This window comes from Platalea leucorodia (assembly GCF_965183815.1).
Source record: "Platalea leucorodia genome assembly, chromosome: 4".
NCBI classification, from domain to species: Eukaryota; Metazoa; Chordata; class Aves; order Pelecaniformes; family Threskiornithidae; genus Platalea; species Platalea leucorodia.
In genome coordinates, this window is record NC_138826.1 from 55157881 (window position 1) to 55183322 (window position 25442).

At 40.8% G+C, this 25442-nt stretch overlaps 1 protein-coding gene across 8 annotated transcripts; it reads left to right on the forward strand.

Moving 5' to 3' along the window:
• Positions 1-178: 178 nt before the first annotated feature.
• On the forward strand, positions 179-25371 carry RECQL (RecQ like helicase). Of its 8 annotated transcripts, none has more exons than XR_014227871.1 (18): positions 179-206; positions 2456-2528; positions 3935-4132; positions 6063-6242; positions 7135-7241; positions 8203-8401; positions 9537-9703; positions 10304-10385; positions 11482-11630; positions 11716-11833; positions 13454-13592; positions 14414-14505; positions 16618-16837; positions 17734-17863; positions 18071-18318; positions 21106-21472; positions 21837-22185; positions 24547-25371. XR_014227871.1 is itself a non-coding variant. In XM_082309044.1 (15 exons), the coding sequence occupies exons 2-15, from the start codon at positions 2513-2515 to the stop codon at positions 18257-18259; spliced, it is 1986 nt and encodes a 661-aa protein (XP_082165170.1). In that variant the 5' UTR covers positions 179-206; positions 2456-2512; the 3' UTR covers positions 18260-18339. The 8 variants fall into 8 exon arrangements, 1 of the variants encoding a protein (XP_082165170.1); XR_014227872.1 differs by having other exon boundaries at positions 22051-22185; XR_014227873.1 differs by having other exon boundaries at positions 22054-22185.
• The last annotated feature ends 71 nt before the right edge of the window (positions 25372-25442 follow it).

Below are 25442 nucleotides of genomic sequence, written 5' to 3' on the forward strand. Positions count from 1 at the left end.
GCGGCTGCGCCCCCGCCCGCCTCAGTGCCCGCCTCTCTGCTTTCATTAAAGCGGAAGGGAGCCTCGCGGCACCGCTGCTGATTGGGGAAGAGGGGATGCACGTGGTCACCCTCGCACTCGCTCTCTCTTGACGATTGGCTGAGGGAAGCCGGCAGCGGAAGAGGCTGCAGCGGGCGGGGGCGGGGCCTGAGAGCCGGCCTGTCCAGGTGGGAGTGGGGAGCAGTCGCGGTGCCGGGGCGCGGGAGCGCGCGCCCCGGCACTAACCGTTGGGGCGGGGAGGGGGGGGGGGGGGCGGCGGCGGCGCGCGCCAGGGCTGTAACCGTCGTGCGGGAGAAGGGGGTGATGAGGCGCGGCGGGGGCCGCGGCCGTGGGCTCCTCCGCGGCTCCTCCGCCTGTGCGGCCCCAGCAGCCTCCCTCCCGCCCCTCCTCCGCGGCGCTGCCTGCCCCCGCTCCGCTTTCCGGCCCGCCGAGCGGGTGGCTTCCCGGCCTGCTCGTGACGGCTCCGTCACGGGCCGCTGGAGGCGTGGGGCCGCCTGGGGAGGCGGGCGCTCCCTCCGTTTCGTGCCTGCGGCTGGTGTTCGGCTTGCAGGTGACGGGTGCTGAAACGGCCGGTGTAAACACATCCCCCTGCTGTCGGTTAGGCTTTTTTTTTTTTCCTTCTCCTAATGAGTGCCTTTAAGGTGGCTTCTCAGGGTTTTATGGCTGGATGAGAGATTTTTACTACTGCTAAGATGATGCACCATGCTTGTGCAATTGTTGGTTTTATTCTCTAACTTTAAGGGTTCTTTGATAATGCTCTGTTAGCATCACTCACCTCTTAGAGTTGGGACTGAAGAGCTTTGATTCAGAGGCTGGATAGAAGGTGGGGTAAGAAAGCCTCCAGTGCTGGGACTCTGATTTAAATCTGTGCAGGGTGGAAAGTGGTGCTCGTTGCTAACCTGTTTTAGGTATGGCCAGCCCGCCTGTGCTTAGAGGCCTCTTTTTCCCCACTAGTGGGCTACTTGGAAAAGGCTGTAATGGGATGAATTCACAGGAGTTCAGCTGTTTTTACAGTGGGCTAGAACTGCTTGATGGGCAAGATGCTTCCACTTGCCTTTTGTCCACTGTGGTTTATCAGATATGAGTTTGTCGTTATTCAGTTTCTTAGGAGCTGCATTTTTGAGGAATCAAATGGTAATTGGGGGTCTTTGTTGGCAGTGGTGGTATAAAATCAGTTACAAGGTATGCTCAGCTACTTCTTTTAGAGACAGGAACTAAATTAAAGACTTGTGGAGCTTTAGCAGCATATAGGGAAACTTTCATAAGTAATTTTCATTCTCTTCCCACTCCTTGGATAAGAAAATGGCTTATGTTTCCTGACCTATCAGCCTAGTGAGATATGTGAGGATTGTGTTTACAGGAGGAGGAGAAGTAGCATATTGCTTTTACAGCGCATGTGTGCCATAGCTACTGATTTTTCTGGATGTCCTTCATTGCTGTGTACTTTGGGGACACTAATATTTCTAAATACTTTTGTGCAAGTGGCAGGTGTTATAAAGACAGAACTGTGTAACTGTGTAAATTATGTGGGTGACCTGGACACTTCTGAGTTATACAATAATCAACTTCTTTATGAAGTGTGAGCCTTTAACTTATTTTTAATTATAACTTTTTCCAGCAAAGCCAGTGTTCTAGTCACACATTCTTTTTTATATATATTTTCCCCGCATTTATTGGAACACAGTAAAATGTTATGTTACCACCAGGTTATAGTGAGGGTCCGCTGAATTTTTTCCCTTTCACCTTCCCTCAGATTTGGCTCCCATGTATATAATAAATAGTTCAGATTCAACAAGCGTGAGAGACTATCAAGTTTCTTGAGTTTTGTATTATTAGCATATAATAAAAGAAAGAATGTTGTTCAAAAACATAGCCAATAAATAGAATTCTAAGTTCATCTCACTGATGATCTGATCAAAACCAGTCCCCCTTCTCTGAACCAAACTATCTTTCTACTTCCTCCTAGAAGATTCTCTAGGTGTTATGGTGGCTACTTTTCTAAGGGACACAATATAATTTGTTCAGATTTTTCTGTAAAATAGTCTTTGAAGAGATGAAAAAAAAAAAAAAGATAGGTCAAAGGTAGGTGAATGACTGGTCTGTATTAGACCATGCCTCTCACAGAAAATTTATGACTTGGTCAAAATTCATTTGGTTTCATTTAGAAGGCTGGCGAGATATAGCCTTAGGAATTGATCGTGCGTTGGTATCTGTCCATTTTGCAGATGGGCAAAAGTGTGTTGTCATCTACTTGGGCATATTTATATAGGCGGATTAAATGAACCAGTACTTAAACTGTTATATTAACACCTCCTATATTAATGAAGAATCTCTTGCAGTAACTTTGTTCTAAGTTTAGAAAGATTACCCATGAAATAATTTTTCTTTTTTTTTATTTATTTTATTTTATTCTTAGTGGCAGTTGCTTGGTTAAATAAGGTCTCCTAAGGAAAACATTCTTTAATCTCCAAAGATGGCAGCTGTTGCAGGTAATCCAAAATTAGTATTCAGTATGTTCATTTTGCTATCTTTTAGCTAACAGGCACAATAATCTGAGGTTATTGGTTGTTATTTATATGAATTTAATGTATGCAGAAAAGAGTTTGTGGGGTCTATGTTATTATACTTCAGATTTGAAGAAAAAGTTCTTTTACTGGATAACTTTTTGTTTCTTAGATAAAAACTAAAACAAAAGCAGGTTTGTCAAGGAAATTACTTGGTTTTCAATATTTTGAAAGTGTGCTTCATATTTTAAGATACTTTCAGCTCTTTCCTGCTGAGTAACAGTGGGCATTTAGGAAGACCTACGTCCCCATTTTGTGCCATTTGTAATGAGGATATCTTTTTCTATATTATACATTTTTGCTTGCATAAGCAGATTATTATATCTGCTACGCTAGGACTGAAATCTCTTATTTTGAGGGGCCAGGGGGAGGAAGACATTTCTTCTTACACTTTTCTGACCTGGCTCTGAAGTATTGATACACGCTTGGCATGCTGTGATATGTATTAATTATTCTTTTAAACCCTGGGGACTGGATTCTAGAACACAATCCATAATTCACACAGATGTGTGTAAGGATGTAAAGAGGCAAATTCCCACCAAAGATTCACTTATGTTACCCAAGTTTTTGGGGAGTATTTCGTTCAGCTTTTTTAGATCTGAAGAATGGCTTGTGTTCGCAAAAGCTTTTGTCCTCTGTGTTCAAACCTTGACATTCAGCAGATCCTCTCGTTCTGCATAGAAGGGAGATCTGGGTGCATGAAATGTAGCTTTTTGCTAATGTCCCTGTTTCCATCTTCAGAAGACCTTTATTTGCTGAGAATAATGCTGCTTCTCACATGTAAATGCTTTCTATTAAAAATGTTCTAATGTGCTCACCTTGGAATTGGCTGGAATGCTCATTGTCTCCATTGTAACACAGCAGCTTTAATATCAGGGCAGATGCAATATGCGTTTCACTGCTTAACATGCATCTGTAGAAAAGAAAATAATTTCAAGTGTTTCTCTGGAGAGGCACTGCTTTTGAGAAACTGGATTGTGATTTTTTTTTTTTTTTTCCCCTCTATTAATCAACGCAGGCAAAGATAATGTTGCGTGTCTCTCATACACCGTACCGGAGATGACAACTTACAGTGTACCTGTGTATATATGACCTGCTAACATAAGAAATACGTTGTTAAGCCTTGCTAAGTATTTTTACATGGCATATATGATATTAGATGCTATAATCTTATCAGTGGGCCTGTCAGGCTGTCTAGTTCTCTAGATGCTTTTAGTTTGTGTTTAATTTTGATTGTTCTCAATCAACAAATGAAGTACAATATCCTTTAAAACTGGGATTAGCTTCTTACTGTAGTCTCTATTCTGCCTTCACCTTGCTTTTCCCTTCAGTGCTAGAGGAGGTACTGGTTTCCATTGAAAATGAGCTGCAGGCAGTGGAGATGCAGATTCAGGAGCTTGTGGATAAACAGCAGGAACTCATTCAAAAGAAGATGAGGGTAAAGAGTCTGATAAAGGAGTCCTCAGGAGACTTGGAGGCAGGTGGAAGTAAAGACACCGAGACCTCAGCTGAGGCATGGAACAAAAAAGGTTTGCAGAGTCAAATTCAAATATTCTAACATAGAAGTAAACTAATTCATTAGGGAAGAATGTGTTCATACAGAGTTTTGTTTGAATAGTGATATTGTCCTATTTCATGTTGTTCAACTGCGTGACCTGCCATCTTAATTACACAGGGTAATGTTTGTACTTGACTCCCTGGACATTCCTAAACACTAATCTGAGTTCTTTTGGGCAGAATTGTCACAAGAATGGCCTGTTATAACTACTTTTATTCTTTTCTTGTTGCAAAGTCACAACTTGATTTGGTTTGCTATAAATCCTAGAGTAAATCTGGATATATTGCAATGCTTATGTTCCCTGTTTGTTTATGTTCTAAAAATAATTACTCTGGATCTTTTCAGGATTTGATAATAAGCATCTTGCACTCTCAAAGTTACCCCTTGCTGTCTTTGTGTGTCTTCTTGCTTGAGTGGGTAGGACATTGGTTGTATCTGCCAGGGGTTATGTAACCTCACCGTTTTACCAAATTATGCAAATTAGATGGATGCTGACTGCCAAAAAGTAACATAGAATACATCGGTATGGTAGAGCTGGTCCGAGTGGCAAGTGCCCCATGGTGGTGTGAGGGCTGCTGTTCTTCTGGAAGTGCTGTCTTTCAAGTTAAACATTAACTGAAGTCCTCCATAGCTGGTGGGTCTTGACCATGTTATGCCTAGCCAAATTCAATTCAGATCTTTTTCTTATTTTTTTCCCCTCCTCTTTTACTTCACTTGCAATTTGGAAATGCATTGTTAGTTTCTGCCTGTATCTATTGTATGTATTCTCTTTTTTGGCTTTTTTAGAAATGAAATTAATTTTGTAGTCTAATCGTATTTGTCTGTGTTTGAGAAAAGTGTTATGCATATGTAAGAATATTGATACTTTGTAAATTGATGCTGTTGAACAAATTGATGTGTTTTGGGTGACTTTGTGCCTAATTCTCTCCTCCTAAGCTTTGAAAACTTAACATCTTTGCAATCAGATGCTGTGTGTGTGTTGAATAAGAACAGTAGCTAAATTTGGTCCCAGTACAAAGCTCACTGGAGTCAGTGGGAGGCTTTTCTTGGTTTCAGAGAGCCTTGGATCTTGGCTGTGATCTCTGTAAACTGGGAAGCAATGTCACCTCAAGTCCCAAAGCTAATTCTTGCATTGCATGCGGTGTACTCTGGAGTTCCCATGGTTTTTCTGCATTTTAATTTTAATAACACAAAAATAGTTAATATGCTTCCTGTTGCATCTGAAATTTAAGTTTTTACAGTATTACCTCTTTAAGTGATGCAGTCTTTGGCTCTTTATTGAAGAAAATAAAAAACTATTATAAGCATGTCGGAGTGATTATTTTTGGGAAGATTAAACTTCCCCTCCCCCCATTTTGGTTTTTTTTGTTTGGTTGGTTTTTAATAAATGAATTATCTCTGGAATATGTGGGAAAAACAGTAGCCCTGCCTTCATTATACTATTCGTAATCATTGCATTTGTATGAGGGAAGCATTTGGGCAACTTAGTAGTGAGACTGTTGTAGGGCTCAGTGTCTGGTTTTATTTATTTTCAGGGTGGGCTTCTCATTGCCACTTAATTTTGGACTAATCAGTTAATTTGATCATTAGCACTTTTAAGTTCTTCATCTGCTTGTGAGTTTTTAGCAGTAGTTCACGTTTATGTGCAATGAGAGCCTTTAGTCTGGAGGTGGATTGTGTTTGCATTTCATAGGGTTTTCAAAGGTCCACCTTAGAAATTAGTTTATACGGACTCAGGTTGTGTGTAGCTTTTTGTGTGTCATTATTGAATCTTTGAACGCTTTACCAGATCTAAAATTGTATTGCTTCCAGATTTAGTTATTGTATATGTAAATTGCCCTTCCTTCTTATATTTTAACAAACTTGGTTATGAAACGTGTTTGATTTTTTTCCCTTAACAGATTTTCCGTGGTATGAGAAGATAAAAACTGCACTGCAGAGCAAGTTTAAACTCCAGAAGTTTAGGTCCTTGCAACTCGAAACAGTAAATGCTGCCATGGCGGGAAAGGATATATTTCTTGTCATGCCTACAGGTGGTGGAAAGAGCCTTTGCTATCAGTTACCAGCTGTCTGTTCTGATGGTACGTAAGCGAAGAAAAGGTCATATATGAACAACTGGATTTATTTTCTCCCTTTTATAGTTATTTGGAGAATGAACATTATATTGGTGTCTAATATCATGGTACGGGGAAAAAAGAGCAAAGACATGAGAGGAAGATGTACTAGAAATATTTGCTTTGCTCTCTTACTTTATTTCCTCTGAAGGAGCAACAGCGGCTTTAAAATAGGTGTGCCCTTTAGGTGTGATTTAGATTTAAATAATTTATCTAGTTCCTCTCAATATGTTATGTTATTAAACACTGAAAGAACTTTTTAAAAGTCTGTCACTATCTTTTTTTTCTTTCTTTTTTAATTCAATATACAGACTATACATTTATTAAAGTATGGATATCTGTTATTTGTTCCATTCTAAAGTTTTAGCTTCAGATTATTTGGGAGAGACTTTGCATATTATTTTTTAAAAACAAGTATCCAGTTTTAGTTTTTAAGCTGCCTTTTTTTTTTTTTACAAATAAGCCATCCAATTGCATGGAAGTTTATTTCCAAAGACCAAATTTACCAATACCTAGCATTGCTTAGTTGTGTGGTAAATTAGCACCTCACGACACAGATGTGAATCCAGCTTTCTTTGTTTTGTATATTAGCTCTTACGCTCTGTTGCAGCTCAGTTGTTTGTGGTCTAGATTCTAAGAGAAGGTGCATGTCACAGGCAGTTGTTGGTTAGAAGTATCCCTATGTGACCTAGCACTCATTTATCAGCTACCTAGGAAGGGAATCTGATACTATGTATGAAGCTTAAGCTCACCTTTGGCAGTTCCTTCAGAACAGGGCTGGTGCGTTACTAAAAAGTATTAGAAAGAGGTATTTGTGACATCTGAAGTGTTCAGTTTGCGCAATGTTTGATGGTTACAGGTTTCACACTTGTGATATGTCCTTTGATATCACTTATGGAAGATCAGCTCATGGTTTTGGAGCAGCTTGGTATTTCTGCAACTTTATTAAATGCCTCAAGCAGCAAGGTATGTTTAACTGCCAAGTCTTCCTGGGTTTTGTTGTGTATGTGCCAGCGTCTTACCTCTGTGTATGTTATTTATGAATACTGAATGAATGGCACAGTTTTATCAGCTAATGCCATTCTGTCAACAGTATCTTGCCAGCTACGTGCTGTGACACGGATAATGTGAATAAGTATCTTGCTTTCTTATTTTAATGACAAGAACACATGTAAACCAACACCTTTCATGGAATAAATAGATTTCATGGGGCTATTTACAGGATGTGAAGTACATTTGGCTGGTGTGTGTTGTAGATTTTTACTCAGTTAAAATAAGATTGGAGTAGGCGATTTTTCTCCACTAGTAACATGTTGAGCCATGCAGGCTTTTACATATAATTATTTATCTTACTTTAGGATGGTAAGCTGCTTGATCCAGAGGCCAAGAAGCAACTTGTTTCCCAGGCTATTATTAGTCAGTTGCTTTTTACAGTGAAATATAATTTCCTGACTACCAGAAAGCCGTGGTCATTAACTTGCACATGACACTGGATTTGATAGGTTAGTGGCTTGATGCAGTGTATCAAACTTGGAGCCTGCTTTGAGGTAGAGCACTGTGAAGGCTCGGTATTAAAGACTATTAAAGTGTGTAAGAAATTATTTTACACTTCTAGTACCACAGGCATGTTTGGTACATTATAGTTTATTGGGAAAATACTGATACCACATGATGAAGCAAAGGCAAATATTCAATAGTTTGGTTTTTCAAAGTTCTGTGACAGATTTGCCAAGTATTAAAATTAACATTTTATACATAATGATCTTCTGCAAAGACACATAGTAGTGGTAAATACTATGTAACAGTTTATCAGTCTCTGTTAGTTACCCCTTATGTATTGTTAATAATCTCTTAAGAATCTTAGCACTAAGCAGCTTCAGTGTGTTCTAGTTTGTTAGCCCCTGATTTCTCTTTTTCTTTTGAACAGGAACATGTGAAGTGGGTTCATACCGAAATGCTAAACAGAAATTCGCAACTGAAGCTCATTTATGTGACCCCGGAGAAGATTGCAAAAAGCAAAATGTTCATGTCGAAGCTAGAGAAAGCTTATCAAGCAGGGTGTCTTGCTCGCATTGCTGTAGATGAGGTCCATTGCTGTAGTCAATGGGGCCATGACTTCAGGCCTGGTATGCTCATTAGAAATCAGGCGTCAATAAATAATGAGTTAGGCCTGAAATAAAGCTAGGTGCTTTCTTCATGTGTTAAGTAAATACTTAGTGTATGGCAAGCACCTGTGTTAGCTCAAGGACTTTAAATTTAATTCAGAAATGACTGTATCCTTGTCCAGGAGCTAAGTTTATGCAAATGGGGGTGATTTCAATGTAGATTTTGCTGTCAGTATTCTGAAAAACTCCTAATTAAATTTACTTTAATTGGAGTTTAATAAAATGAAAGTTTTTGGCTGCCATCTTTAATATGGACAATACAGTCATCTTTAATCTACTGCTACATGAAAAAGTGTCATTCTGTACACTGCTCCCTAACACTCTGGGTGACAGAGGTAGAGCATTTTGTAAATTCATGAGATGTATTTTAATCGTTTCTAAAGCTCGTTGAAACAGATGCCCTTGTCTTGCAGGGAAGAAAGTGTGCTTCAGTCTGTTTCCTATCTTGTCAGTTGTAGAAGACTCTTACTTACTGGTTAGTGTTTCTTTGCCTTTGAAAGAAAACCTGATTTGAAGCAATAGTAACTGTAAAGTCAACCTTTGCAGTTTTGTTAAAAAGTGGTGTCTGAGCAAAGAGCCATGCCAGTTAAACAGGCAACGTGGAATGAGGATATGTACCTCTGGCTGCATTTCTGTTCTAAGGCAGCAAGTGATTGTCAGCACTGAGCCTTGAAAATCTTTCCTTAGTACAGTCTGGTCCATGTATCCAAATTCCACATTGCTTGTTTAGTAGCGAAGCTGTGTTTACTGAAAAGCTGTTTGTAAAAACAGACCTGCAAAATAACCTGAAAGTTGGTTAATGCGATGCCGCTTATATTTTTCTAACTTTTTAAGAACTTCTATTTCAATGTATTTTGTCTTCTGAATTGTGGCTGCTTCTGTAAAATTCAATTAGAAGAGCAAGCATCTGTTTTGATAAGTGCAACCTGCTTATTACTTTATTTGGATGTATAAATTAATTCTGTGAGAAACTGATCAGTAATAACATTTCTTGCAGTATTACCCCATTGAATGCTATCTGCATGAGTATCTTTTTTAACTTTGGATCTATGGTATGAGAAATCTTTTTCTTTCCCCTTTTTGTTTTCTTGCTTAGACTACAAGTCTCTTGGTATCTTGAAAAGACAGTTTCCCAATGCTCCCTTGATTGGATTGACAGCAACTGCTACAAATCATGTTTTAAAGGACGCTCAGAAAATTTTGCATGTTCAGAAGTGCATTACCTTCACCGCTTCTTTCAACCGGCCCAATCTTTACTATGAGGTATGTCTTATTACCTGTTTGTTTGACTGCATCGCAGTCACGTTATCTTCTGTAAGTTACAGTTGATGAATTTTAGAATAGATTTTCAATTATACGTTTTAAAAATAAATAGCTTTGTAACTGAATGGTGGTGTTCTTTCGTGACTTCATTTTGTTGAACTTGCTGTCATCTGCAGGGGAACTTGGGCTGCTCTGTCTTTGTGAGCAAGGCTTAGCAGATAGGACTGTGTACAGGGGAGAGGGAGGTAGCAGGCTCAGACTGCTACAACCTGTTGGAAAATATGTCATATGATTACAAAATGTTGTGAATTATTGTGTTGTACTGTATTTTCAGTTTGGCCACAGGTTCTTTTATTGTTCTTCATGGGAAAACTTGTGATTTTGGTTCGGTTTTTTTTGTTTGGTTTTGTTTTTTTTTTTTTTTTTTCCGATGGACTTTTGAGGTGTAATCTGACTGTACACAAAGGGAATATAGTAATTTTGGTTAAATGGTAGAATAGTTGTGTTTATTGTCCTGGAAGAAGTAGAAAAATAGGATTGTTTGATAGACTGTGTGCCCACTTGAAGAACTCTCTGGCATGTGTATATTATATTTTTGAGGTTCGGCATAAGCCTTCAAATAATGAAGATTTCATTGAGGACATTGTTAAGATCATTAATGGAAGATACAAAGGACTCTCAGGTAAAAAGTGTTTAAAAAAAAAAAAAAAAGCATGTTATTTTTTTATAATCTTAAGCATTACAGGAATGTTTTCAAGTGATCCTGAAACATGTAGAGAAATTCTGCCTTCACCATACAGTAAACATCCAGCATTAAAAGAAATTAAATTTAATAAGATCTGTACCTTGAATAATTACTCTTTTCACTTATTAGTGTTTAAATGTTTTTACAGTTTACTTTTATCTTCTGAAGTATTGAAACATAATGTTTATGGGCATAAAGCAATGTTATAACAATGCTGTAACAATAATGTTATAACAAGAATAATGGCCATTTTTAAGATTGTAAAAAGAAGGCTCAAAAAAGGTTATCTATATGTTCTTAAGTCAAGTGTATGTCATTTAGTATCTATGTGTCAGGACACTTACTATCTTTAACATTTCTTTTTCATATTTGGTCATAAGATTTATGTATTATTCAGTGCCCAGAATGGGCGTGTGGTGGGGTGAATTGCACTTCTGTGATGAAAGTAGAACTGTAAAAGTTGAACTTTGTGTGGTCCATAAATTATGTAGTGCAAATAAAGAGGAGAGGCATATTACAAAGGCAACAGAACCCAATTTTCCGGAGCAGCAGTCTGTCCCTGTCTCTGCTGTGGAACTCTGTGGCTGTGATGAGCAGCTCCTCGAGTACAAACTGTGCTAAGATGATCAGAAATTACATGGCTTTGTGTGTAATCCTTGATTTAGCCCAGACTGACTAATGACAAAAAGCAGATTTATCTGAAACCTCGGATGAGATGTTATAGATGTCATAAGGAACAGCATTCCTTTACATAAGCATTAATAACCATTGTCCTCCTTGAACGTTAATAGAATACTTCCATGATTATGTGGATTGGCACCCGTATTTTCTCTCTAGCCTACAAGTCAAAGCTGATAATTGAAGTTCCGTTCATGGCTACCAATACTGCAGACTGAATAGGCACAAAGATAATTTGCTAGTTTTTATTTATTTATTTTTAGGTTAATAAAACTTTCAAAATTGTTTTTAAGAATTGGGGATTGTTTGGGTTTTTTTAAGACATTACACTAAGTCATCTTTCACTTTTGTGCAGGGATCGTTTACTGTTTTTCTCAGAAGGATTCTGAGCAAGTTACTGTGAGTCTGCAGAAACTGGGAATCAAGGCAGGGACTTACCATGCAAACATGGATGCTAAATATAAGACCAAAGTTCATAAAGGATGGGCAGCAAATCAAATCCAGGTTAAGTAGATACTTTTCATAGACTTATGGCTCATTTAAACAAATTGTGTTTTGGTACCTTCATAGTTTCTTAATCTTATTTCAGGTTGTAGTGGCGACTGTTGCTTTTGGCATGGGAATTGATAAACCTGATGTGAGGTTTGTAATTCATCATTCTATGAGCAAATCCATGGAGAACTACTACCAGGAGAGCGGACGTGCAGGTATTGTAGGAAATGGCTTTTGCAAAGTAGCCATTTACATCCCTTAAAGCAATAAAATTGTACTTTGATTTCAGCCATTTGTGCAAAGTGTCTTGTCTTTGAGACAGTTCCAGAGCGTTTAATGCCACTCTGCCTCTGTAAAGAGGCTTTAAAGCAAATATAAACTACATTCATGATCTCAGGCCTCTCTACTGCAGTGTAGCAAAGAATAACTAAGTACCTAGCCCTTTACTTAGGATTTTTTTTTTAGTTGCTTGTTTTTTGTGATATCTGTGGCTTACCAGAATAACGTCATAACGTGACATTGACTGATTAAATGTACGTTACAGAAAGGATTTTTTTTTTTTTTTTTCTTTGCATAGCAACTGAGATGCATGATTTACTCAGATTGTCTCTAGGTGATGTCTTATCTCTGTATGAATTTCAGTGGACACAGAAATACAAGTAAGATGGGGAGTCTGGAGCAGGGAATTTCAAGGATTGATCCATGTATAGCAGCACTAAATAGCTGTTACAGCTAAAAAAAAGGTTTTGTGGTGGTTTGTTTTGGTTTGGTTTTTTTTGACCTTGTGTATTATTACTTTTTCAAAGATGGATTCAAATCTGTGTGGAGGAAAGCTTTTTAAGGACCCTGGGGGGCAATTGGTTGAGATTTTAACTATGCCTGTACGATAGAAATTGGCCTTAGTGCTGGCCAAAGAAATACAACAGTCATCAAAGTTTGTGGGAGTTTGCATCTGCTTACGCGAGAGAGACAAGGGCCGTATAGGTGCTGAAACAGTTGTTTGACAACGTTTATCAACTTGAGGTGATTAGAGCAAGCTTTTGTGTGTTTTTCATAACTCGATTCAAATGAGATTTGGGGAGGGGGATTAATTAAGCACTGCTACTCATTTGCCTGAACATAATACTTAGCTTATGAAACCTTCCTTTTTTCCCCTTGACTGCCCATCCAAATGAAGTAGTTCCTTTCTGTTATATGTTAAAATTTTTAAAAGTTTAGGTGTTTTGACCTTTTCTGCTCTCCAAATCTTGTAAACATCAGGAGGGCGCCCATCAGCACGTCACTGGGAGGGGTGGGCAACGGGAAGGAAGAGATTATCTAAGTTCAGCTATAGAAGACACAGTTGGTTTTAAATGGAATATTGTGTTAAATCATACCTAATTCTCTCTTCACTTATTACCACTAATACCTAATAAGGTATTTGAAGCTTGCGATGTCTTTTAATCGAATAAGAATTAAGCTTCAAGATGTATTTGGCTAGGATTTTCCAAGCGGTGTTAGGGTGAAAAAATGGTTATTTCACTGACTTTCTGTATGACATTAATATTTTATTTCAGTTGTTAGAGAGTAAAAATCTTCATTGTGTAGTATTTTCAGTTTGCTTGATTCTGTAGTTGAGAAGACTGTTCTAAATCCATTTTGTTTCTGGTTTGTATCATGCTATGTTCTATTGGCTAACATGCTATGCTTGATATTCTGTTACAGTCATGCACTCTCTATATACGGGCTGCAGAAGCCCATGCAGATAAGAGTGGAATTTGTACCAGAACATGCTATACTTAAAGTAAATCTTTTCTAAAGTCTAAATTTTTTTGTTTTGTTTTAATGCATTGCAGGTAGAGATGACCAAAAAGCTGACTGCATTTTGTATTACGGTTTTGGAGATATATTCAGAATTAGCTCAATGGTAGTGATGGAAAATGTAGGGCAAGAGAAGCTGTATGATATGGTGTCTTACTGCCAGAATATGAACAAGTAAGTTACCGTGGTGGTTTGGTTGCTTAGTTTTTAAATAATTAGGCTAATTTTCTTAGGTTTTTTAGAGGGTATTTTAAAAAAAAGCACTGAACAAAAACACCCACAAAACGAACAACAAAAAAAACCCCACCACACTATAGAAGCACTACCGTTGTAACAGAGTCTTGAGATTGGAGTTTGTGGTTTGGCTGCTCAGTGTGCGTACTCTCACACGTAACTGAATGTTGGTGTGTTGCTTGCAAGCTTCAGGCTAGTTCTGGAAGCAGTTATGTTGAGATAAAATATCTGTCAACAAGCCGTGTTTGGATTTCGAATCCCATTCAGAGCAAATACTGGAATGCTTTGGTTTTTACTCTAAGGCACCAGTGTTTCGTGGCCATACAGGAATCTGCATGTGTTTGATTCATGTGCTGCACTGAGCTGTAGTGAATACTTCATGGAAAGCACTTGTATCTTTGTTGTGGACAACTTGTGCATTTGGCATAGCCTTTGTTGGCCTCAGTCTGAGAATTAGTTCATGTTCTTATGATTTTTCATTCTATTGGAATTGCAGATTATACTTGCTTTTCTGCTTTAACCAAACTGTTCCTACAGCAGTGTTTAGTATCACTGAAAGCTACTAGTTACTCCTATTAGTGTAACTGACAGAGAACACTGTGTTGCAGTGTTTGTTTTCTGATTTTTCTTGAGAGAATGCTTCCTGCTGGTTTTGAGATATGAGCTGACCCAGGGGACCTTCTTTTTGCCACTTTCATAATTTATGACACAGGTGTATACATTTATGTTCTCTAGTCCCTCTTTGCTCTCTGTTCTTTCAGGTGTCGCCGGGTCCTCATAGCCCATCATTTTGATGAAGTATGGGATTCTGCAAACTGCAACAGAATGTGTGATAACTGCTGTAGAGAGAACTGTAAGTAAATTGTTTTTATAATCAAGGACAGGGAACGTGGAGAAGGTTGGCTTAAAGAAATACGTAGTTTAGAGAAACTACAAGCAACTTCTGTAAAGTGTGCTCATAATAACTGCCTGTTTCCAAGGTTCAACTTTTGTTATGAACATCAGTTTTTGGTTGCCAAATTCAGGGTGTTTAGCAGGATACTTCTTGGCTTGGCTTTTTGCTTGAGGCCACACTCTTCGGTATTTTTCAGGCTCAGCCTTTCACCTGTTCCCAAAAGTGAAGCTGGGGCAAGGGGGAGATTGGCTTACCTATTTTAAAAAGATTCTGGTATGTGTTGGGTTTTGTTTCAGGATTTTTTTTGGGGTGTGAAAGCTTTATTTTGAGAAGGACCCTCTTGTTCTCTGCAAGCCAAGCTGTTCACACTTAGGCTCTGAGAAGGCACAGTTTGCACATGTCCTTTTACAACTTGCCTGGTAATATCTCTGAGGATTTCAGCGCTGCATGCTCATGAGACCTACCTGTGTCAGGACTGTGCATGACACTTGTGCAGAACAACTGAGCACACCAATTCAGGATTTTGCGATGTGTTAGCCCTAACAGCACGATGTCTGTCTAGTGTGTGCTCTTCCTTTGGAAGAAAGTTGGGATCATAAGAGGGAAGGCATATGGGCCAGACCTAGAGGGAATTTGGGAGACGAGCTGAAACAAGACCTGCTGCGTGGTAAAGGAGGGTGGTTTCAGCAGAATACGGTTCTGGGACATAAGTTCTTTTGCTGCGTTGCCTGCGAACATCCTGGGCAGTGTTGGGTAGATACACTTTCATGGGTGATCATTGGCTGCTTTAACTGTCATTTTTGGTATCCATCCAGAAAGCCATAAGTCTCTGAAGATGCACAAAGTATCTGTTGCTGCACCTACTGCATGAGAGGTCTGGTTCAGACATAGGAAATCCCATACGAAGCTAGAAAGCTCTGAAAAGAGTGCTGAGAAGAGGTTGGTCTTGGACACACAAGGCCACTTAAATTTCTTTGAGTAACAGGTGAATTCTTGTAAGGTGTGGAAAATACCATCTCCCTCATATCTGTTGCAAAGCGTTTGGATAACGTAGTGATCAGCACTTGAAAAATTTGGGAACAGCTCTGTATTCAAAGCTGTCCTTATACTAGACTTTATTTCCCTGTACATTTTTTGGGGGGTGAAGTAGGCAAAACAAAGATATTTAACCTCTTTTTTTTCTTTATACAATTAGTTATATCCATATAATGGAACTGTTTTGCAAAATCATGCAAGTAACAATTTCTTGTTATCTTCTAGTTGGAAATGGGGCTTAGTTCAAATTTATACTGGCATCAGAGGTTGAGAAGAGTATGGAGCTTGCTTGTACCCAAGACTTACCGGAGCCATGTGATGAAGTATAGTTGAAATATATCTTGTTTACTGCTGGTTTACCCCCAGGGCCTTTTGATATATAAGCAAGGTCTGAGGAAACCTAGCAGTAGTACTAGTTTTTCAGTACTTAATTCTTAGTGTTGGAGGAGGCAGTTGGGGTAGTTCTATGTGATGATCTGATCATGCAGTAGAAGCATGATCGTTATGTACTACATGGATGTGTTAGTGCTCGGAATAATTAGTCATGATGAAGCTAATTTGTATAATGAAATTAATGCTTTTTTCCTGTCTCATTTTGTCCATGTCTTGAGAGAAGAAATGTCTCGCTTACTTTCTTCAATTCCTCTTTGCTTTCTGTTCTTTCCATAATAACTATTATGGGTGAGGAAAAGGAATCCAGCTGCAGAGTAACATAGTAGCTGCCTTACAAATTTTAGGCCTTGTAAATGCTTCTTTGAAATAATTTGTGCGGTTTGTAATGTTAAATACATGTAAAAATGTTTGCCCGATTGGAGTTCTAATAATGAAGTACAAAGATAAACGTAAGTTTGAGTACAAATACATCCTAATTTGGCTGAGGGAAAGTTACGGCTTTATTTGTTATATGTTTAATATTTATAAATGTACATATAAAAGTGCATATATATATATGTATGCACCTAGTGTATATATGGATACTATCTAAATAACTATAAATAACTTGCTATTTAAATATTACTTCACTTTTATTTGTAGCATGTGAGAAAATGGATATAACAGGATACTGCAGGGATCTAATCAAGATACTTGAGCAAGCTGAAAACATGAGTGAGAAACTCACCCCACTGAAATTAATCGATGCGTGGTCTGGGAAAGGTGTATCAAAACTCAGGGTGGCTGAAGTTACTCCACCAAAGCATCCTCGAGAGGAACTGGAGAGAATTATTGCCCATTTACTGCTGCAGCAGTATCTGAAGTATGTAATATGACTACTACTTTTTTTTTAACATCTAGTAGTCATTTTTCTTTACTCTCCTGTTAATTCTGTATAATATTAATGGATACGTTCTGTAGTCTCATTTTTAGCCTTTACTTCATAGGTATTTAATGTATTTCAAAAAACCTCAAAAGATTACTATATTTCTACTTTAAAATGTTAAAACTAAAGTTGGAGGAACATTTGAAACGCTGCATCTCTTGCAATTTTAAAAAGCTGAGATCTTCTGTATTCAGGTTTAACCTTTAAATCTGCAGCAGGCTTCATTTTGGAGAAGTCTACTGTTTATACGGAGTCTCATTTACATTCCATGGCTAAGCAAAGCAAATAGGGTTGCCCAGGTGAAGTCTAAGTCAGGACAGGCTGCCTAATGTGGAAAGTGGTAGTCAGAAATTTTAAGAAAGCATAGTGAAAATAAGAACAGTGCTTCTCGTGTAACCTGGCTGCCTGTGTGGTATGTGGTTTGTCTTTTCGTATAGTTTTAGAAGTTCCAAGAATATGTACCAATCAAATATTTAATCCCTTTATTTTTGCCTTAAATTTTTTTTGGCATCTGTTTGTACAACTGACTTTTTACACTCCTAAGAGGGTGAGCAGATGTCTTATTATGTCTTTTTTTCCTCATTTTCCTCCATGTATTCCAACAGATTGACACCTCTGTGTGTGTGTGTGTAAAGGTCCACAAACTGAACTATGTTAAGTGTTGGCCAGACTTGCTCTAAACTAAGTGACTATCCACCTGAACAGATAAAGCCGAATCAAGCTGCTATTTTGAACATCCATCAGCAGGGTTAATGTGTCCCATTTTTCCCCTGCATGGTCTGGCCTGTCTTTGTCTCCAACCTTCTCTTATAAGACTGGTTTAATTTATGCAGGGAAGACTTCAGCTTCACAGCATTTGCTACAATATCCTACCTGAAGATAGGACCAAAAGCAAGTCTGCTGAAAAATGAGGCACATGTCATCACTATACAAGGGATAACAAACAAGAAAAGTGTTTACAAGGTATTTATATCTGTACTGACTTGCTATATAGATATCTTTTCCATTATGGTTTATTTTAATAGTTTGGTATCTGCTCAATATATTTTTTCATAGTAATGCAATCAATGGGATTTAAAATAAATCTCATTATCTTCTCTCTTGTGTGGGAACACTGAAAAAGAAGGAAAACAATGTTAGAATTTTAATAGAATTGTTTATAACTTACAGGACAAACCATCTCAATCTTCGAATTCAAAAGGAAGCAGAGAAAATGCTCAGACTATTTCAAAGACTGTCCAAGATTCAGCAGTGAAGAATTCAAAGGAACATAAACGGCCTAACTGTGGTTCTAACTTAAAAGCAAAGAAGCTTAAGCTTCAGGCAGGTGGAGATGACCAACCAGTAGTTCTTGACTGAGTTTCACAGACTACATTTAGGATCTAATCATGTTTGCTTCTCCGTGGACAATGCAGTGTGTAAGTTCAGTTTGTGTTATAGTAATGGTATTTTTTGTGCATTTTTTTAATTAAAAAAAAAAACAACAGGGAAACAAGTATCTTTCAAACTCTCAATTCTAGAAAAAGTCTAGTAGTCAAGGGAAAAATGCTTCATAGCAAAATAACTGGTGCATATCTTATGATACAGCAATGACTACAAAATGTAAATAATTACCGTGTTGCCTTTTTAACTCTTTTGGAAGTGTAGTGTATAGTAACACTATTGCAGAATCATGCAGGCTGGAAGGGACTTCCAGAGATCATCTAGTCCAACCTCCTGCTCAAAGCAGGTCCAGTTGGAACAGGGTGCTCAGGGCTCTGTCCAGTTAAGTTTTGACTGTCCCCAAGGGTGGAGATTCCACAACCCCTCTCAGCACCTGTTCCAGTATTTGACCACCTTCATGATCAAAAAAAGAAAAAAGGCTATTTCTTAGAGCTAATTGTTATCTCCTGTGTTGCAACTTGTCTGTTGCCTCTTGTCCTATCCCTGTGTTCTTCTGAGAAGAGTCTGGTCCCATTGCTGCTATGCTCTTCCATTAGGTAGTTGAAGACAACAACAAGATCACAACAATCACTCTGCCTCCCCCTGGCTTTCTTCTTTCTTAATCTGGAAGAAATCCAGTTCTCTTGTTTCTCCTCTCTAAGCCCCTGCTTCTCCTCTCTGAGTACCTAGGCAGCTTGGTAGCCCTCTGCTAGACTCAATCCAGTGCATCAGTGTGTTTCTCTTACTGGGAAGTGCAAAACTTAACCCAGTGCTCTAGCTGTAATCTCACAAGTGCTGAATACCCAGAGTCATTTCCCCCAGCTGCTGGTTACATTCTTGTTAATATTGTCTACTATGCAGTTGTCATCCGTGCTGCAGAGGCACACTGCTGATTTGTGTTCAGCTTGTTATCTACCGGGAGCCTGCGTCCTTTTCTGCAAAGCTTTCTAACCAGTCCGGCCCCAGCCTGTGCTGTTGCATGGTGTTACTCCATCCCAGGTGCAGGACTTTGCTTTTGCCTTTAACTTAGAGCTCCTGTCAGCCCATGTGTCCAGGCTGTCTAGGTCCCTCTGAATAGCAGCCCTGCTCTCCAGTGCATCAAGAGCTCTCCCAACCTTAGTATTAGCCGCAGACTGGCTGGAGCACACTCCATCCCCATATCCAGGTTGTTAGTGAAGACCCTAAATTATATTGGCCCCAGTGTTGATCTGTGAGCGTTGCCATTAGTAAATGGCTACCAGTTGGATTTCGTACCACAGATCCCAATTCTTTGAACCAGGTGGTCCAGACAACTTTCTACCTACCTTGTTGTACGTTTATCCAGTCTGTATCTCACTGTTATTTTTAGCTGTAAGGAAATTATAGGAGATCATGTCAAAAGCCTTGCTAAAGTCAAGGTATACAACATCCATTGCTACCCCCTTATTCACACAGGCAGTTATTTCAGTCAGTCTGGTTGATCAGGTATGCTTTGCTTCTGGTAGATCTAGCTGGCTGTTTCCAATCACCTCCATGTGTCTGAAAATGTCTTCTTGGGAGTATTTGCTCCTTAAGTTTTTTCTGGGGGCTGAGATGAAGCTGACTGGCACGTAACCCCTTGGACCCTCCTGTTTGCAGATGGGCAAGATAGATACTTGCCTTTTCCCCGTCGTCAGGAACCTCCCCCAGTCTCCAAGTCCTTTGAGAAGTGATAGTCTCACACTGACTTCAGTTGGCTTCCTCAGCACCCCTCAGGGCAGCCCATCCAGTCCCATGGATTTGTGTGCGGCCAATTGGCTTAAGTGATCTGTAACTCCATCTTCCTCTGCTGCTTTACTCCCACAGACTGCAAGTAGGCTTGGAGACCTGGGAGGTCTGAGGGCAAACCTTACCAGTGAAAATGAGGCAAAAAATGGGTTGAATACCTCAGTCTTTTCCATGTCCTGTGTCACTAGCTCCTCTACCCCTCTGACCAGTGGGACCATACTTCCCTTACCCTTCCTTTGCTGCTAAGGTACTTAGAGAAGCTGCTCTTACTGCCTTTTGCATCCTTTGCTGGTTCCACCTCCAGCTGAGCACTGACTTTTCGAACTCCCTCCCCGCGTGCTCAGGCAGTGTCTCTATTTGTTCTGGATATCTTGTACCTTCTGCCTCTTTTTTGTGTTTGAGCTGGCTGCGGAGCTCTCTGTTCACCTGTGTTGGCCTTCTGCCACCCTTGCTTGACATTCTGCATATAGGAATAGACTATTTGTGTTTTGAGGAGGTTGTGTTTTGGAAATCAAGCCATTCTTCTTGAGCCCCTTTGCCTCCCAGGGCAGTCTCCCTGGGATCCTGACAAGCAAATCTCAGAACAAGCTGCAGTCTGCTCTCCTGAGGTCCAGGGTAGTGGTTCTACTGTGTCTTCCTGACTTCTCTGTTGAGTTTAAAATCCTGAATCACTCGGTCACTGAGCAACAGCTGGGATCTGGGCACCTAGTAAGAAACAAACTTGTTGATGTCTCCAAGTCAGGTTGGCAATGAGGGCCTCTGCCCCCCACAGGAGGGATTCTCTGGTAACTCTCATCTTCCTTTTCTTCATTGTGTGAACACTTGGCTCAGGTTCAGCTGGTGTTGATCACTCCTTGGTGGAGTCATCATCCTCATCTTTCTCAGGGCACTGTACCTGCTGTGCAATGGCAGAGCTGCAGGTGGAAAAGGAGCCCTTTTGTGTTGCTGGAAGTAAGAGGTTTCCAGCTTTCCCTCCTGTGGGAGTCTCCACCCATGGCTCCCGAGAGGGTAGTCTCAAGGTTTTCCCTCCTTTGCAGCACAGGACTCGGGTGCTTCTTAGCTCTGCAGAGTCTCGGTGAAGACCCTGTCACCTCCTGTTCCTCCTTCTGGCTGCTACAGCGACTGCTCACCTCCTCCTGCAGCTCCTTCACCCAGCAACTCGGCACTGCAACCGGAGCACAGCTCCCGCCGGCGAGGCTGCTGTCGCCAGCCCCGGGGGGAGACATCAGACATCCGGGGACCCGGGCTGCTGCAGCACCCTTCCTCTGGGGCCGTGTGTGGGTCAAAGCCTCGGCCGTGCCGGGGCGGTTGTTCCAGCTCACGTGGGCATCACCATCACTGCAGTTTTGAGCAGAGAGATGTGGCCTGCTTCTGCAATGCTTACACCTGCTACAGCTTATTCAGGTACTGGAGTGTACTTTAGAGAAGACTTTCAACAGGGCATTGATACAACATTGCACTACTTCTGACTTGTAGAGATTTTTGTGAAATACTATATGTATTTATCCCTTTAAAATATGTCTGTTGCTCTTAGAACTGGGTATCATCTCTAGCTTGTTATTCAATTAGAAAATCACCACTTCTGTGCTTTTCAGAAGGACCTAAATTTATGTTTAAAAACAAGACAACTTTTCTTGATCTCAGCTCTTCCCTCTGTAAAAGTTATACTTTATTTGGGAAATACAGGAAAAAACCACCACTCAAGAAATACTTGTCTCTCTTTTTTCCCCTCCTTCCCCTGTTGAACTGGCTTATATTCCAACTACAGATCTGTCTTCTAATTGGAAGTGAATCTGGTTGCCCTAAGAAATACTTTTCTGCTCTCTAAGCACTAGAACGTGACTGCATTGAAAGTTGCATACTGTAAGCCCTAAATGTGGGCTACATTAAACAATCTTTGGGAGGTTTCTGAATGCTGGTCTCCTAACTTTGCTACTCCACCTATCCGTTTGCTCATGGTCCTGTTGTTTGTGGAAACGGAGAAGAGAAAGCAACTACAGGAGAGCATCACTGCTTGCCTGCAGCCTGAAGTAGTGTGTCTCCACCATTTTAAAGAGCAGCCTGTCTCTCTTGATGCACCTACGATTCCTTTCACACGACGTCTTGGTTCTGTCAAGGTAAGAAGGAGCCAGTGCTTACTGCTGCAAGTGTACCTTACCTCATCCCACAAAGCTGAATATTAAATAAAAATAAACACCTGTCTGGGTGAACACTGAGTGTGTTTTTCCATAATACACAGGTTCAATGATGAAAGCTTAGTCAAAACTATATATATAGTTGAGAGAAGAAAGAGGATGAAAATCACTCAGGATTACCAAGTAAGAGTAGAACAGAAGACAATTTTTAAAATGTTTCACAAGTAATGGGAATCTGATTGATAATTCAGAAATTATGGTAGAATTTTAATTTAGATTGAAACTGATTTTTTTTTTTTTTTGCTAGAAAGGTAGAAAAATTATATTCAAAGTTGAACACTGTCAGGACCTGAGACTGAACATGGGAGGACCTTAGTGTAGTAGGTACAAAGGGATAGACGATAAAAAGAATGCTTGAGCCATTACCTTGTTGAGTTTGGAAAAACATGAGCTGCTACTGCCATCCTAGCGTTTGGTAACCAACAAGGCCTTTTGCTGCTACTGAGGACGTGGTGCTTTCAGTTCCCCTTGTGCTTGTCAGCGTTGGGAGCAAGAACAGCTGGGCTGAGGGAAACGGCCCGAAGAGCAGCTCTGTCCGCACTTTCAGTTCCTGAGCAGCAACAGCTGCTGGGCTTATCCTTGAGGCAGTGCTTCATCTCAGAAACGCGGATGCCATGGTTAGGCTGTTTAGTAAAAAGAATCAAAGTTACAAATAAGAGCGAGTGGACCTTTCCTTGCCCTTCAGGGTTCTGGATTTCCTCTCTAATTTCTTCTAAACTGGCAGATGATGTGTATTGAGCCCCTAATTCCAGGACTGTAAAATGCTGTTGGGATAAGTTCAGTATCCAGGAGATTACCCTTATTAACTCCTTTGAGCCTGATCTCAGCTTAGAACCATGTGACCTCCCTTTTCTCACATGTACTTCAAGAAGCTGCCAGAACACTAGTGCCATCTGAATATTTACATTTGACTAATTATATAAAAGGAAAAGCTTCATAATAATGGAAGGCTCCTTTTCATACAGTAAGCAGACTTGAGGAAAGCGATGGTCTTTCTTTCCCGAACAAGGAGCAAAGCACTGTTCTACACGGAGACACCACAGAAGCACAGAGCAGCCCAGCTGGGAAGGGACCTTGAAAGATCTGGTCCAGCCTCTTGGGGGAAAGGGAGCCTGGGCGAGATCATCAGCACCCTGGCCGGTTGTGTCTTGAGAACCTCCTGCGCTGGGGACTCTGCCGCTGCCCTGCGGAGGCTGCACCAGCGACCCGTGCTTCTCGCTATAAAAACGTTCGTTCTTATGTTGAAATAGACCTGAGGGGGCGCTTGAGGAGTTCAGAACAACGGATTGCAGCACAGGCAAGCGGCAGGGTATGTTAAAAGCTTCAGTTCTTTTGCAGTGGAGGGGTTGGTTAGCATGAGCTTTTTTCCATTCCTACTTTTCCCAAACAAGAAGTACTTATGGTTCTATAACCGACATCCTCTGAAATCAGTTATTTATGGTGCATCAACATTGTTTTATTTGCCGAGTCCCACCTTCTGCATCGTCTAATTAAGTGCCACCAAGTCTTTTCCTTTCCATGCCTAACTGAGCCTGGGATGCAGGACGCCACATCCTGCGAGCTGAACTGCGGCCATCCTACACGACGGGTCAGTCTCTTTCCTCGGGAATCTCTCTGGACTGAAGAGAATCTTCAGCTACAGAATTCTTCTGCCTCCCATTTCAGCAGGGAGAATATTTACCTGTATGTGAAGCAGAAATAGATACCTGCTCTTGACTTCCTTTGATGAACATCAGTGTTTCCAGAAGCAAGTAACTGTGCTGCCAGAGGGGTAAAGACCCCACAGCTACAGCTGACTTCAGGCATCGCTTAGGCACACACAAGGCTGAACACTAGATTAGGTTTTTTTTTTTTTTTTCTTTTAGGATCTTAGCAGCCACTGATCAGTTAGGCAAGTTCAAACATTATAAATGCGACTTCTGGTAGCTTTTTTTGGATCCCCACATACACACATTCAGACGAATATGAACTTAAATAGAACAAAATTAGAACAAAACCAAAAGCCAGCATGAAACCTCTGTCCATGGATGGCACTGTGGAATACGGAGAGGACGTTAAGGAATAGCTTAAATTGTTGGGCTTTATCACCTAGGCACTAAATGATGCCTAGCAACTAAAAAAGAAGGAACTTGACAGAAGCAAGCCTGTACACACACCCACTATTATTAAAGCGCATCTTGTGTAACTAAACATCCAGTCAGGGAGCTGGCCATGATTGAAAACAAACAGCTTAAACCCCCATTTGCAACTTAATAGTAGATATTTTGTCACTCATTACCGCAGGTCAAATTGGAGTTTAGTACCTGCAAGAATTCCTTCCTGGAACCACTCTGCATGACAGTGGAAACGAGGGCAGAAAGTGGCCAAGACACACAGTCCCCATGAACGTTTTCATTAAGTGACTGTAATAGTTGTCTATTAAGAATCCCATCGGGATACAGGACTCGCATCCAGCTACCACACAGCCTGGATACAGCAGCCACCCCACAGGCCCTTGCCAGGGCAGACCGCTGCAGGCGACATCCACCAGGGCTGTCGTGCCAGCCTCTCCTGGGAGCGCACCGCGCACCGGTCCTGCGGAAGGCCAGACGGGACGCGCCAGCGCAGCTCTGCCGCAATACCCGAAAGCTGAAGTGAAAAAGCTGCTCTCAACTGACATCTCACCTGGGCTTTCATTGCCCAAAGTTTGTGTGTTCTGTACTTAGCTGAGTAGAAAATGCATTTATTTCAGAAATAAACTTGGCGGGCGAAGATAAAGCATCCCCCTTGCCGTATATTTGCAGATCACGTTCCAGGCAGCGAGAGCTCCGAGCGCCCTAAAGCTGTCCTCTGTTCATCTGAGCCCGCTCGACAGAGATGGTACCATTCGCTGGAACAGGAGCCTTGAAACCCGTGGCAAGGACTCGCAGGTCTGAGCAGTGGGGTGGTAACGCACTGCGTGCCTGCCTTGTCAATGTTCACCTGAGCCAGCGGTTTGAGGAAGGGGAGGCTCTCCCACCCTCGCCAACACTCAACGCCGCCCAAGTCCGCAGGCAGCTTCAGGCAGGCGAGGCAGCACCGTCACATCACAGCATCCTGGCTCGCAAGGGCGGCTTGCTGGGGGGAGGAGGAACGCGCGTGGCAGTAAGCCACGGGCAAACTGCTCTGGTAACCACGGCAGGTGACTTATGCATGGTTTG

What these genes read in the sequence shown, in the direction of transcription:
- RECQL (XM_082309044.1), top strand. An exon ending in GGGCCATGACTTCAGGCCTG is followed by an intron (nt 8,402 to 9,536) that starts GTATGCTCATTA and finishes TTTCTTGCTTAG; the next exon opens with ACTACAAGTCTCTTGGTATC. An exon ending in AAGATACAAAGGACTCTCAG is followed by an intron (nt 10,386 to 11,481) that starts GTAAAAAGTGTT and finishes ACTTTTGTGCAG; the next exon opens with GGATCGTTTACTGTTTTTCT.